The 14,498-nt window shown below is 42.6% G+C and overlaps 1 protein-coding gene across 1 annotated transcript in view; it reads right to left on the bottom strand.

The window, feature by feature from the left end:
* Window positions 1–502, bottom strand: part of KCNH1 (potassium voltage-gated channel subfamily H member 1) — a 213,965-nt gene extending 213,463 nt beyond the window's left edge. Inside the window, exon 1 of the mRNA XM_060273026.1 lies at window positions 430–502. Coding sequence (XP_060129009.1) covers window positions 430–502 — 73 coding nt within the window. The remainder of the gene's footprint in view (window positions 1–429) is intronic.
* Between the last annotated feature and the right edge of the window lie 13,996 nt (window positions 503–14,498).

The raw sequence follows: 14,498 nt of genomic DNA, 5'->3' as shown, positions 1-14,498 counted from the left end.
GCCTCGGGAGCAGGATGAATTGTTGTTGTTCTTTTCCCACCACCAATCCCGCCCTGAACAGCAGTATCCCCCTAAACCGGCCCTGCAACAACACCTCCCTCAACCCTCCAAATAGTGGTTTTTCATGGGGCCAAGGAGCCTTGCGGGGTTTCCTCTCCAACCCCCCAACCCCCACCTGAACCTGCCTCCTCATGGAGGAATCTGGACCACTTTTCTTCTGCCAGACTTCTCTGGGCTCCCCCCCAAAAAAGGCATCCCCACCTGAGCCAGGATTCGCCGAGTCCCGCATTGGGGCCGACCGAGCAGCCCCGGGCGCATTCACACATGCACGCGAACGCAGCCAGCAGCACTTCTTCATGCATTCTGCCCGGGAGGGTCGTCCTCCTCCCCGTCCCACCACCACCACCACCGGGATCTCCTCCTCCTCACCGTTGGACCTCCTCACGATATTCTCCAGGAAGGTATTCTGGGGAGCCACCAGCCCTCGCCTTCCCCCAGCCATAGTCGGGCGCGCTGGCTTGGGCACCGCGGCCGGGCGAAGCTAGGCGCTTGCCTCTGCGCGCTCGTCTTCGTCTTCTTCTTCCCGCTCTGAGCTCCTCATGGTCCCCTCCGGGCGGCTTTGCAGCATCAGCTCCTCTCTCTCGCCGAGCCACTCAGGCTCCCTCCTCCCGCGCTCGCTCGCTCGCTCGCTGCATCCCTGCTCGCTGCCGCCTCCCAGCCGCCGTGCCTGGACCTTGTCCGGCAGCGCCCTCTGCCGGTCGGTTGCCCAACAGAGCCCGCCCGAGCTCGCTGGCAGGATGGCTTCTTTGGAGCAGCTGCCCTGAACAGGCTGATCGGGTTGCATTGATTTGCATCCCGAGCTGACCTCTGGTTTGTTCCAAAGGTCCAAAAGTCTCTCTGACCTCAGCTGGGCTCACTCCCAAGGTTCCCTGCCAGGTGGACGGCGCTGGCCCGAGGTAGTTCGCTCTCTTTTCCCAGAATCAGAGAATTGTAGAGTTGGAAGGGACCTTAAGAGTCATCTAGTCCAACCCCCTGCAATGCAGAAATCTCAGCTAAAACATCCATGACAGATGGCCATCTGCTCAGAAACATCCACAGCAGGCATGGGCAAACTCGACCCTCCAGATGTTTTGAGACTACAATTCCCATCATCCCTGACCACTGCTCCTGTTAGCTAGGGATGATGGGAGTTGTAGTCCCATAACATCTGGAGGGCTGAGTTTGTCTATGCCTGGTCCACAGCCTCCCGAGGGAGTCTATTCCACTGTCAAACAGCTCTTACTGCCAGAAAGTTTTCCCTGGTTAGTCGGAATCTCCTTTCTTGTAACTTGAAGCCATTGGTTCGAGTCCTGCCCTCCAGAGCAGGAGAAAACAAGTCTGCTCCACCCTCCATGTGACAGCCCTTGAGGTATTTGAAGATCCCAGAAGACATGGGATAGCTCAGAGCATGAGACTGTTAATCTTAGGGTTCTGGGTTCCAGCCCCAAAAGATTCCTGTATTGCAGGGGGTTGGACTAGATGACCCATGGGGTCCCTTCCAACTCTACAATTCTGTGATTCTAAGGGCCCCAATGGCCACCACCACTACCACCCTAAAATTAACACTTTAAAAAGTCCCCTGACCATTCAGACACCCTGGTGGTGCCTCATTTTCCCCTGCTGTGTGGAAGAAGTTTAGATCTGGCCCACTCCTTAACCCAGGGCCAATGGCAATGCTTTGAAACCTACCTAGAATAGCCACTTTAACATGAAAGAAATCAGCCCCTCCGGTAGTGAATTCAAATAGTAAGTACTCATTGCTATGTAGCCCAAATAGGGCCCTGGGGGACATCTCAGCATGTTTGGTTTTTAGAAGAACAAAAAAACCAACAACCCTCTATCGACAGGCATCCCCAAACTGCGGCCCTCCAGATGTTTTGGCCTACAACTCCCATGATCCCTAACTAAGAGGACCAGTGGTCAGGGATGATGGGAATTGTAGTCCAAAACATCTGGAGGGCCGAAGTTTGGGGATGCCTGCTCTACCCACAAACAAGCGAATGAGACGTAAGACAGCCCTAAGAGGACTCAGTATGCTCAATGGCCACAGAATGTTTTGTGTCTTATGAGTACAGAAAAGTAGGGAAACAGGGTGGGTGGAGGTGGAACAGAATGGAGCAACCCGGAGTGGTCCATTGCTAGCTGGCTGGCTGGAGCCCTGAATTGGAGCACTCCTAGAGGTTAAGATACATGGCAACATTTCTGCAGAGGATACACTTATTACCAAACCTAGTACTTCTTCCTTATCTTAAAAGACTTTAAAGTCAGCTAGTGAAAGTTAGGATTGTGTGTAGCCTGTATGACAGGACACAAAATTATTTTATTTTGGCACCTCTGTCGAAAATGTAGAGATTGCTCTTGGAATGGCATACAAAAGATGAACAGGTTAAATCTGTAATGATACACTGGGCAAAGGATTGCAGATTGGGAGAAGTTATGGGAAATGGATTTGAAATTTACAGCACATTGTACACTGAAAGAAAATTATATGAAAATGATGTACCCGTGGTATTTGACTCCTAGTAAGTTAGCAAAAATGTATAGAACAAGTACAAATACCTGCTGGAAATGTAAAGTTATCTACCGGTAGTTATCTCCCGCTTGGACTACTGCAATGCGCTCTACGTGGGGTTACCTCTGAAGGTGACCCGGAAACTACAACTAATCCAGAATGCGGCAGCTAGACTGGTGACTGGGAGCGGCCGCCGAGACCACATAACACCGGTCTTGAAAGATCTACATTGGCTCCCAGTACGTTTCCGAGCACAGTTCAAAGTGTTGATGCTGACCTTTAAAGCCCTAAATGACCTCGGTCCAGTATACCTGAAGGAGCGTCTCCACCCCCATCGTTCTGCCCGGACACTGAGGTCCAGTACCGAGGGCCTTCTGGCGGTTCCCTCGTTGCGAGAAGCCAAGTTGCAGGGAACCAGGCAGAGGGCCTTCTCGGTGGTGGCGCCCGCCCTGTGGAATGCCCTCCCATCAGATGTCAAAGAGAAAAACAGCTACCAGATTTTTAGAAGACATCTGAAGGCAGCCCTGTTTAGGGAGGCTTTTAATGTTTAATAGATTATTTTGTTTCATTTTTCTGTTGGAAGCCACCCAGAGTGGCTGGGGAAACCCAGCCAGATGGGCAGGGTATAAATAATAAATTATTATTATTATTATTATTAAGTGAAAGAAGGTACATTTTATCATATGTGATGATTGTGTAAGGTAATAAAAGCTTTCTGGGAGATGATATATAATGAACTGAAAAAATATTTAAAATAACTTTTGTTTAAAAACCAGAAGCTTTTTTATTAGGAATTATAGGTACTGAAATTCCAAAGGGGAGAAAAGACGCCTCATGTATATGACAACAGCTGCATGGATTCTTCTAGCCCAGTGATGGAAAGAAGAAATAGTTACACAGCTGGAGACAGGGAAAGTGCGGGATTTGGAAAGACAAGGACATCAGGCACAAATTGCGATCTCCCTGCTCCAGCTTAAAGAACGTGAAGTAAATTTAAAGGTGAGATCGCTTCCCTTGATTGAGCAGGACAATTTGAAGGCGGCATTGATCCAAGAATTCAACAAAGCTTGGGACATTCCTACTGATGAGCTGGAGACACAAATAGTGAAAGCCTTTCGGTTTGGAACAAGATCAAAGAGGGAGAGAAAATCAGTCAGTGACTGCTTGGTGACATTCCAGACAAGGGAACAGAGAGATAGAATACTCCAGCTACATTATCAAAAGACCCTAAGAGTAAAAGATACCCAAGTAATTCTGTATAAGGACATACCGAAATACCTGCTTGATCTTCGACGTGAGTACCTAGACTTAACCACAGCATTGAGAAAAATAGACATACCCTACACCTGGGATCTTCCGGAGGGTCTTCATTTTCAGTACCAGCAAAAGAAAATTAAGATAAGATCTTTGGAGGATAAAAGAAGATTTCTGGAGGACCACGGAGCAGAGTTGAAAGGAGGACAAGGACGAACATCAAGACTGCCAGAACAAGGTACTGATCCCCTAACAGGATTGGGAGCAGATCTTGGTCTGGGGGCAGGCCCAGGCGCACTTGATTAACTCATCATGGCGCTGAGGACGGTATCTTGGAATGTGAACGGCGTAAACGCACCCAAGAAAAGACACCGGGTGTTTCATATTTTGGAAAAACAAAAATTGGACATTATTTGTCTCCAGGAGACACATGTGAATAGATCTCATAGAAGAATTTTACAAAACAAAAAATTGGGAGAGGAATTCATTACAGCTGACAAGGTGAAAAAACGGGGTGTTGTGATTTACGTTAAAGAAAAATATAAGCCAAAAAAAATTTTCAAGGATGAGGAGGGAAGATATATTGCGGTGGAAATAACAGCGAATGGCGAGAAATTTTTAATAGTTGGAATCTATGCACCAAATGATGGCAAAGCGGATTTTTACAAAAAGCTACATGGTACTCTGATGGACTATATGGAATATAAGATGTTTTTGATGGGAGACTTGAATGGAGCAGTCTCCACAATGATGGACAGATCCCAAAGAGACAAAATATCAAATGAGGGACGATTACCCAAATCTTTCTTTGAGATGATAGATGAGTTGGACTTAATAGACACGTGGAGACTCAAGAACCCATTAGAAAAAGAACAAACTTTTTTCTCTCAATCAAAAAATTCCTGGAGTAGGCTGGACTATATCTGGATTACGAAAGAGTTGGCGCCAAGAATACATAAAGCGGAAATTTGCCCAAAGACATGCTCTGATCATAATGCAGTATTTCTGGACTTAAAATTAACTGAGCAGGGTTCTTTCAGATGGAGGATGAATGATTCGTTGTTGAGAAATGAACAGGTCTTAAAGATTGCTCAGAAGTCGTTGAGAGATTATTTTGAGATAAATTTGAATACTTCTTTGGAAAAAAAAACAGTATGGGACGCAAGTAAAGCAGTTATGAGAGGTCTTCTGATTCAGCAGAATGCAAAGAGGAAGAAGGAACAAAATGAGAAAAAGAATAATATTCTGGATCAATTGAAAGAGAAAGAGAAGAAATTGAGAGCTAAACCTAAGAGTGAGCAATTACAGAAAGAAATCAAGACATTGCAGACCCAGTATGCAATTCTGATAAATCAGGAAATAGAATGGAAAATTAAATGGATGAAACAGAGGACTTTCGAATCTGCAAATAAATGCGGTAAATTACTTGCTTGGCAGCTAAAAAAAAGACAGAAGCAAAATATAATAACAAATTTAATTCAGGATGAGAGAAATATAGAGAAACCTGCAGAGATCAGAAAATGCTTCCAGAAGTACTACAAACAGCTATATAAAAAAGAAAAGGAGAATTTGGACAAGATCGAGCAGTTTTTGGACAGAAATGGGTTGCAAAAGATTCCAGAGGATAAAACTACCCTACTTAACCACCAGATAACGATACAAGAAGTGGAAAATGCAATAAATCAGATGCAACTCGGGAAAGCCCCGGGACCGGACGGACTGACAGCTAAATATTATAAAGCTTTAAAGGAATGGCTGATAAGACCACTGACAGATTTGTGCAATGAGATCCTGAGGGGAGGGGGGGCACCGGACTCCTGGAAAGAAGCTTTCATCACGCTGATACCAAAACCAGAAATGGACAAAACTCAAATCAAGAATTACCGCCCCATATCCTTATTGAATGTGGATTATAAAATTTTTGCAAATATTTTGGCCTCCAGATTGAAGACGGTGTTGGGGGATTTGATTCATTCGGACCAGGCTGGCTTTTTGCCGGGCAGACATATGAAGGATAATATTAGAAATGTAATTGATATTTTGGAGTATTTACAGGAGAAAATTAACAAAAAAGCGATGTTGATTTTTATTGATGCGGAAAAGGCATTTGATAATATCTCTTGGGCCTTCATGAAGAAGAATTTGGAAAGGATGGGGACGGGAAGTGGTTTTATGAATGCGATAAATGCAGTTTACACAGAGCAGAAAGCAAAAATCATTGTAAATAGTGGGGTATCAGAGGAAATTAGAATTGAAAAAGGAACCAGACAGGGGTGCCCCCTATCACCCCTCTTATTTATATCGGTCCTGGAGGTGCTCTTGTCAATGATTAGAAGAGAGGAATCGATTAAAGGAGTGGGGGTAGGGAGGAAACAATTTAAGTTAAAAGCCTTTGCTGATGACCTTGTTTTAACTTTGCAAGACCCAGAAACCAGTGCGATTAACGCACTGAACTTAATCCAAGAGTTTGGCAGTGTTGCTGGTTTTAAATTGAATAAAAGTAAAACCAAAGTGTTAGATAAAAACTTGACACCGGAAGAGAAAAAGACATTGGAGGAAGCCACCGGCCTACAATTTGTGAAAAAAGTGAAATACTTAGGGGTGAATTTAACTGCGAAAAATTTGGATTTATATAAAAATAATTATGTGAAAGTTTGGAATGAGATCAAGAGGGAGGTTGAAAGATGGTCGGATTTAAAATTGTCTTTGTCAGGAAGAATATCAGTTGTGAAAATGAATGTATTGCCAAGAATGTTATTTTTGTTTCAAATGTTGCCAATTATAGATAAGGTGGAATGCTTTAAAGAGTGGCAGAAGGTGTTATCTAAGTTCATATGGCAAGGGAAAAAACCGAGAATTAAATATAAATTGTTAACAGATAGTAAAGAGAGAGGAGGTTTTTCCCTGCCAGATCTTGAGATTTATTATGAAGCTGCCGCTTTTTGTTGGTTGAAAGATTGGTGTTTACTAGAAAATACAGATGTTTTAGATTTGGAAGGATTTAATAATGCTTATGGATGGCATGCATATTTATGGTATGACAAAGTCAAGAATCATAAAAGTTTCAAAAATCATGTAATTAGAAAATCATTGTTGAAGGTGTGGATTAAATATAAAGATTTATTAGAGAGGAGAACACCCCTGTGGATCTCACCTTTGGAAGCTAAGGCTCATAAAAAATTGACTACGGAGGCCAGGTGGCCCAAATATAGAGATATCTTGGTGGAGGAAGGAGGCCAATTAAAGTTAAAAACGTATGAGCAGTTAAGAAGTAAGGTAGATGACTGGCTCCAATACCACCAGATAAATGAAATGTATAAGCTAGATAAGAAAAATGGTTTTTCACAGGAAAAATCCAAGCTGGAAACAGAACTGCTAGATCCAAAGACAAAGAATCTTTCCAGAATGTACAATCTGCTACTGCAGTGGCATACGAAAGATGAACAAACAAAAAAGGTAATGATAGATTGGGCAAAAGATGTGGGACACAACATTATGATGGAGGATTGGGAAAGGTTATGGAAAAAGAATATGAAATTTACGGCATGCACGGTCTTGAGAGAAAATATGATGAAAATGATGTATAGATGGTATTTGACCCCAGCAAAACTTGCAAAGATGTACCATAACCAGGATAATAAATGTTGGAAATGTAAGGAGGCAATAGGAACGTTTTATCATATGTGGTGGACGTGTCCATTAGTAAAGGACTTCTGGGAAAGGATTTATAATGAATTGAAAAGAGTCTTTAAGACTACGTTTATTAAGAAACCAGAGTCCTTTCTTTTGGGCATAATGGGAAGAGAATTACCTAATAAAGATTGGAATTTGTTTTTGTATGCCACGACTGCGGCAAGAGTATTACTAGCAAAGTACTGGAAGACATCTGAGCTACCAACAGTGGATGAATGGCAGATGAAAATGTTGGACTATATGGAACTTGCTGACCTGACCGGGAAACTACGCGACCGGGGAGACGAGAAGCTGCAAGAAGACTGGAAGAAATTTAGAATATATGTTAAGAAGTATTGTAACTTAGACATTTGAAGGGGATTTTAAGCAATTATATAGGTTGCAGATGGGGAAATAGGAGGTTTTGGGGAAAAAAATGAAACCTGTAAAGTGGAGCCGATATTGGAACCGTTAAAAAGGGGGCTCGAGGGGGTCCAATAAGGAATTAAGAAATTTAAAATTAGGTAATTTTATTGTTATTATTGTTTTTTTTCTTCTTCATTGTATATGTTTTCATTATATGTTATATTTTGGATGTGGACATTTGGATTTGGAAATAAGATTGTCATGATTGTCTTTATTTGTTGTTTATAATCGGAAAATTTAATAAAAAATATTTAAAAAAAAAAAAAAGGAAAGAAGAAATAGTCCCTACCAGAGAGGAATGGCAAACCAAGCTGATGGACTATGCCAAAATCAATCAATCAATTCTTTATTGCATTAGCATTTAGCCATAGCATACAACCCAACAAAACAAACAGAATAAAACAATGCCAAATGCATACAGCAGAAAACATAAATCGATTGATGCTACAATCAAAACATAGCATGATAAAACTTTAATTACAATAAAATAGGTAAAGCTAAAATCTAAGCATTAAAAACCAAATATCTGAAATTACTAATAAGTATATAACAAATAAGAACCTGGGGTAGCCTCTATAAATTAGACTGGGAGCAGAATAAGGAGGGTGATGATTGTCCGGGCCTGGATCGCGCTGCCCTGTCAAAGAAACCCTAAGTTTCAGTGCCTGCAAGATGAAAACGGCCACTCCGCGTGAAACTTGCGGGTTTGCGTCCACTAGCAGGAATTTCAGACAATCTACCTTAGTTATAATGGTGGACAGGATCAGTAGAAGATGCTTAGGTCTTCTTGAATCATATTATAAGGGGCAATAAAAAAAGAAATGTAAAAAATCCTCTATCTCTTTCATATCGCAGGGGCAGAGGTGTTGATCGATAGGGATCTTGAGGCCATGGGTAGAGTATGAAGTTGGGCCATAGAGAAAGCTCTTCTTCTTGAGGGCTCCGTCAGATCACTCAAGTAATTTGCAAGTGATCTTACAACCTTCACTCTAGGGAACCACATGGAGAAATGGCAAAGCTGACTGGAAAGCTCAGGAACCAAGAAAACAAAAACTTCCAAGAAAGAAGAATGGGGAAATTTTACAGATGAAGACATTAGCAGGATTTTAATAACACTTGTAATGTAACAAGTATTATGGACAATATGGACAGATTTAAAATATGGGCTATGAAATAATATATATGAAATAATATACAGTTGAAAACGTTGACAATAAGACCCAAGTCTAGAGATTCAAATAAAAATTATTCTGAAAAAAGAACTGATTGATTTCCTTTTAGGCCATGATTGTGTATTGGAAATAATTTTGTAATAGGACTGAACTCATTGAAAGCAAACAAACTGAAGCCCAGACAAGGCAGAAGAAATTGATGTGTCTTGGAACTGGTTGCACTCCCCTTAAAAACCCAAGTTCATAGTTTAGCAGGGTACTCCTAGATTCTACCCTAAACCTGGATAGCCATGTTTTGGTAGCAAAAAGCAATGTTTTGGGCCAATTATGGAAAACTTGCCAACTGTGTTCTTTTCTGGAGATGTCAGATCTGGCCACAGTGACACACACATTAGTCTGGAGCTAATGGAAGTTGTAATCCAAAGCGTGAGGAGGGCACTGGGTTTGGAGACTTTTGACCTAAAGCTATAACATTCACCATAATTATCACAATTTTGGGCTAGTATATTTTTCTCCACACTTTTTTTTTGTGTGTGTGTGTGTTAATTCAAGCTAGATCTATATGCCACTTCTTTAAGTTTATTAATCTTCTGAGTTTGATCATATAGCATTTTCTCAGTTCCTCCTCTTAATCTCTTCTCTGGTGAGTAATATTAAATGAACTTCTATAAATCACCTATTGATTTTTGTAAGCACTTGGCTGTACCTTTTCTACCTTGCACAATTATGCTTAAAGGTTTACATTAAATATTACTAAGGAGTATCATATTTAATACCGTAACTGTGCAGCCATGAATGTAACATTATGTAACAATGGACATTTTTATTGTAATACTGCGGTTTTCGTCCGAATGCTGCCATGATATTTTATATTTAAATGCAATTTATAAATATACAGTATAAATATATAAACGTGCAAGTGGAATACAGAATAATTAAAATAAACCTTCTTCAGATGCTTCTATTACTTTGCTTCTGCTTTTCCTAGTAGGCTTTAAACTCAAAAACATCTATCGAGGAAAAGCTGCCTAATTGCTTGGTTGGACTTGGCTTTCCTCTGTAGTAACAGATCAGGCACATATTTAGCCTGGCAAGGGAATGATCTCACCGACGGTCTCGTTAACAGAAGCTTTCTGCTTCATAGAGGAGCCTTTGGGGAGTTTGAAGGAAGTATGCAATATCTTAGTTTAAGATATTGGGATACTGAAAACGAAGATGATTTCCCCCCCACCTGCAAATGTGACTTCAGTTTGGGAAGTTACATGCCATCAGGTATCCCACTGTTAGGTAATCAGGACCAGCACCAGTTCCCAATGTGGTGGGACAAATGCTAGGGCTCTGGATGCCACCACCTGCCCTGCCAGGCTGCTGGGGCAACTGGGGCAGCATATATGACTGTTAAATGGAAGCCACTCTAAGTAGAGATACACACCGGTTTGGTGTGCATGTAGTGCCACTTTCCGCCCTGCTAATGATGCTTACTCTGCCCCTGGTATATGAACATTGGGAACTGGACAAGCAGCATTAATCTTGAATTACTTTGCAGAGCTAACACACAACTTGGAAGCTGACTGTACTGAACCCTTGTAGGAGAACAGGCTTACCTTGGTTGCAATCACACAGAGAGACTAGGTACGGAAGAACAAGGCACTAAGTTTATTGTAGGAAATACTGTACATACTTGGGTAGAAAAGATCTCCTAGCTCTAGCTAACTGAGATAGAGATGCAAGGGAGCCATACTAGCTGCTTACACTTGGCAGAGGTAACGTATTTTTCCATGTATAAGACCCCCACGTATAAGACGCCCCCTTCTTTTGGGGAGCCCAAATTTAGAAAATGGGCATATGCACTATCTGTGTATAAGACACCCCCAGATTTGTAACCTTCTTTTAAAGTAAAAAAAAAAACCCTAGTCTTATACACAGAAAAGTACAGTACAGTACTTCCAAAGATTTCCTCTCTACAAGAGGGTCTGAAAAGAAGGAAGGCAGGAAGCAAGAGCCACAACTTGAGAATAGCAATGTAACATTAGAGGAAAGGTCAGCACAGAGGTCAAAGGACAGTGAGACAGTTTAGGAACCTTGGAGGTTTCCTTCTCTATCTGCTTTAGCCTCATGCAACCCCCTTAGCAAGCTGAGTTGCATCTCAACACTTCCCTTAATTAACATAGCAGCACCAGCCGGTATACATGCACCAGAGAGGCCCAGAGCTCTGATTTGTGCCACAAACCACCCACACAACTAAGGGGTGCGAAGACTGGTGGCAATTTGTGCAGCTATTCTCCGCAAAAATAAGGCTGTAGAGAACCACATTCAAAGCAAAGTTTTTATACACTTCCAGATTACATACGTGATTTCTATTCACCAATCAAGGGATCACAGCAGTCTTAATAGCTGCAACCCAATGTCATAATCCTGAACCGATTAAAATCATTTGGATCTTCAGATCAGCCATCATTATAACATCATGTGATAACATGTAACAATTTTTCAGTGTCTTTCTCTATTAAGACTTTGACTAATTTTCCTGTTCATTGAATGTCTCCAAATATCTTCTTTCATCAGTCTACAAAACAATTCAAGATTTATCACAATTGTCACGCCTAGCTGATTCTCTTTTCATGCATACAGTGGACACCAGAGATTCTAACCATTTATTATTTTCAGTGTTTTGGAACAGACATTCATTACATAGCACAGGTCTTTTCAGTTTAGCTAGGTCATAAACTCAAAAGAAAATGGAATTGTCAAGATTATGGTGTTTTATGATATTCTCATTTTCTCCATCATTAACATATGCACATTTATGCAAGTTTGCCTGAGCCTGTACCCTGTCTTATAGGGATCTGCAAATGGTCTGTACGCAATACATTACGTATCACCTAAATATTCTCTAGTAAATGAATATTCCCTAGTATATAAAGACGATCACATTGCTCTTTTATTTTTGTTCTCCGTCTCCCGGCCTAGGGTCATGTCATGTGTGTTCTGATTAGGACTTTGGACAAACTCCAATAACTTCTGAATTTTATATTCTCAAACATGGGGAAGCATTGACTCCCCCCCGATAGCATTGGATGCACCTTACAATATGTCTGGCACCTTGATAGTCTAATTCAGTTGTACCCACAAAAATCTTCTATATTGTAGAAGCTGCAGACTTGGGAAGCAACTACACTATTTACAGCTTTATATTACATCCCCATACCCACCTCATTTAATGAATGGGTGGTCCTAATAGAAGTATTGCCCTATAATATTCTCATGTGGCTCATGGCGTCACCTCCTCGGTCCCACCTCCTCAGTTGCAACCCTTTGCCTTTCCAGAAGCCCCTTACATTTCTGTGGTGGGCAGGGAGGAAGAAGCCAAACAACTTGCCAGAGCAGGGCGCCATCTCAAGGGCTTCTGCTGCCTGAGGCAGCTGCTTCATCCCACCTCATGGGTGGGCTGCCCCTGCTTATGTACTTCTAGGTATGAGGGAGAAATTCAATTTAGCTTGCATTTAAAGGTGAAACAAAACAATTCACACTTTCCAAAACAATACATGAGCCAAACCAGAGCCATCCTTCAAAATTTGCTTTTAATAAATTTTGTAATGCAGTAAGCCGTACAAAAATAGCTTTCCAGTAAAGTAACAGGTGCAAATTCCATGTACTGTATGGATAAAAATGTACAGTATTAGTGAAAAAAGCGTACAAAAATACAATGCATAAGGAGAAATTGTTTTGTCAGATATGTGTATTAGGTAAAAGTGCATGCCAAGATTTGTGTTTTAGAAAGAACTTGCACGAAAATGCTGCTAAATTTTCATGAGAACTTATTTTTTTAAGAATGAAAGAAAACATTGCAAACTGATGTGAAAATCCGGAGAACTGAATTTAATAATGGGAAAATGAGACAGAGAGAAAATAAACTTGACATTCAACTATCCTGTGTTTCCTCTAAGCTCAAGATGGTGTGTGCAGTTATCTTCCTGCACACCCACAATTTTATCCTCAGCTATCATGTGAGACAGTGACTTGCTCAAAGCCACACAATAGGCAAATGTGGATTTGAATCTGGGTCTCCCAGGGCTTAATCTGACACACTAACCTACAGTCACTGTGATATTTAGATGCAGTGGTGTATGGCAGTGAGCCAGGTATATATGTATGTATGTCTCACCTACATTTAGCCCTTTCTTATGACAGGCAAGAGTATATTCACATGGGTTGTAAAGGCAACAGATGCAATACTGTACATGAATATGCATCAATCACAAACAAATTATACACATGGGGTGCTTGGGTGAATCGCTCCGATATTCCATTGCTTGTAGAACTGGAATGGGGAACCTGTCATGGGAGACGTATGTGACACCCCCCAGGCCACACAGACCTCACCAGCTCTGTTTTGCACCTTCCTTGAGTGGTTTATGCCTGCCTGAGAAGTGTCTCTGAATTCTGAGGCCTTCTGCCTGCTTGGATGGAGAAGAGGTATACAAAAGTGTGCATAGAAATACATTACTGGTAATTGCTCTGCCCACTTCTGCCTCTCACCCCACACCAAAGGGAATACGGCCCGCCAACTCAAAAATGTTCCCAATCCCTGATGCAGAATATGTTACACCAGTACAGTATATGAAAAAGTTCAATGCCTTAGCTAGAAATTCAAAACAGTATGCTTTGAATGCAACATAGGCCAGTTTCCCTGCATAGAGAGGCGCACGCTTGCCTTGAGGGGAGCCTGAAAACCTGAAAGCGTGCCATATATTGGGACGCTGAAGAAGGTTCAACAACCAATCCTTTGCTGGTTGCTTAAAGCAAAGCCAAACGCGGAGCTGCTGGCGTGTCAAGCGACGTGAAAACTCCCCTTTCCGGAGTTTGTTCTGCCGTGTCCCATTTCACACGTATAAGCCGTCCCGCGATGACTGATGGATGCCCAACGGCGATCCCACAGGCCGCACGGCTCCTATATATTGGAAAGCGGTTCCTTGCGGCACGAAGCCCTTTGAGCACACGTGCAGCACGTTTCCCACATGCAGAAAAAAGTCACGCTAAGGCTTCACGTGTAGGAACTGCGACCGACACGCGGGGAGGATCTTATCCGAGTCTGGAAACTTGAGCTCGGCGGCTCTCTCGTCCCTTACCCAGTCTGAGGGGAAGCAGGCCTCAAAGCCCCGACGCAAACTAGGCGTCCCACCCCCACCCCCCCGCACCGCCGTCAGCCCCGCGTTTCGGCCCGTCCTCTCCCCTCAGAGGCGAGGCCCCGGCCTTCCAAGGCGCGGCGCGCGGCAGACGACAGTCAGCACCGTCCCGCCTTCGCCCCCTCTCCTAAAGCTTCCAGCGCGCGAGGCTAGATCCGGCTGGGCCGTCGCGGAGGGATCCCCGACCCGTGGGCGGAGGAGGCGAGCAGAAGCGGGGTGGGGAGGGGGGGGGACAGC

The sequence above is a fragment of the Zootoca vivipara genome, chromosome 3, assembly GCF_963506605.1.
Source record: "Zootoca vivipara chromosome 3, rZooViv1.1, whole genome shotgun sequence".
In the NCBI taxonomy this organism is placed as follows: Eukaryota; Metazoa; Chordata; class Lepidosauria; order Squamata; family Lacertidae; genus Zootoca; species Zootoca vivipara.
Note: the sequence above shows the minus strand (reverse complement) of the source record. Positions and strands in the feature narration are given on the sequence as shown.